Source organism: Myzus persicae, unplaced genomic scaffold, assembly GCF_001856785.1.
Source record: "Myzus persicae strain clone G006 unplaced genomic scaffold, MPER_G0061.0, whole genome shotgun sequence".
Lineage (NCBI taxonomy): Eukaryota > Metazoa > Arthropoda > Insecta > Hemiptera > Aphididae > Myzus > Myzus persicae.
In genome coordinates, this window is record NW_019100912.1 from 23,623 (window position 1) to 24,938 (window position 1,316).

The 1,316-nt window shown below is 27.8% G+C and overlaps 1 protein-coding gene across 1 annotated transcript; it reads left to right on the top strand.

Annotated features, from left to right (window-relative positions):
- Window positions 1–323: 323 nt before the first annotated feature.
- Window positions 324–1,005, top strand: LOC111026738 (the record flags this gene model as incomplete). The annotated part of the gene is made up of 1 exon (XM_022304869.1): window positions 324–1,005. A coding segment is annotated over exon 1 (645 nt), but the record flags the coding sequence as incomplete, so codon positions are not given.
- Window positions 1,006–1,316: the final 311 nt, after the last annotated feature.

Sequence of the window (1,316 nt, forward strand, 5' to 3'; positions counted from 1 at the left end):
TTATTAGTACAAAGTACAGAAACAATTTATAAATGTCTTGAATTCACAAGAATGATTATGTTAATAACATTCACCTATTATGTACACACAAATGCTTTTTTAATGCACAAAATATATTTATTCAAATTCTGGATTGTTGTTATTACATCAAGAATATCAGAAACACAATTGATACGGTAAGATGTATAACATATTGACATGTATTACGTTTCATGTTTCTTCAACCAATACTTTTACAACAAAATAATTAAAATTGTTTATATTACACCGTTTTCCCGTTAATAATTCATTTGCATTAAAATTTAAAACGAAGGAGTAAGGACTAACCGGTTTTTTCTCATATATGTTTTTTGTAGGTTAATGAATGGCATCATCGAGTACGATCAAAAACTAACATCACTTCCCAGATTTTTATTGATTCGTCAGCATTTACCTAAGAAAAGTTATTGGAACATAATTTTAATTTTTACTTTAATTTTTTATATTGCATTTACACTACAGATAGTTTACTTAGTGCCACCGAAAACCATATTTCGTACATGGCAGTGTTGTTTTCGGATGGAGTTCGTTCTGGACGTTGCAGTAATTTTTTCCTCTTATTTTTTCCTACAACAATTGGAGTATAGATTTCAAATGTTGAATGATTCTTGGGAATATCTTCGACCCGGATTTCCAGCTGTTCCTGATGATTTAACACAATCCATAACAGAAATAACACTAGATAACATACGGTTGTTACACGCTGAACTATCGGATCTATTAAGAATATTCAGTATGGGTTACGGTAAAATGCTATTAGGATTCTTTGTATTCAACTACATTAACATGCTGGTTGGTTTTTATTATAATATTATTCATCCTATGAACTATATAACAGATGAGAAATTCAATTTTCACAATTTTTTCACAAATAGTCTACCATACATTTCAAGTCTACAAAATATTGTATTCATTTTATCCATTATCGTTGCTGCTTCACGGGTACATGACAAGGTAACAATGATAATATGGATATCTAAATTGTATTACCTTTTTATATATTTTGATTGATTTTGTTATGTGTAATCTATATTCTCATATTTGAGAAATACAGCTACAGCTACTTGTTAGCAGGCCCAGACTATTATTGTACATACATTAATCAGTAATAAACAATATAATATACCTATAGCATGACTCCTTGAATATACTGAATAAATGTTAGATGGTAAAAGCGTCTAGGATTTAGTTATGTATAATGTATATATTATAATAAGTACTTATATTATGTAAATTATAATATTTAAATATAAATGTTATAATGGTGTTTTTTTTTT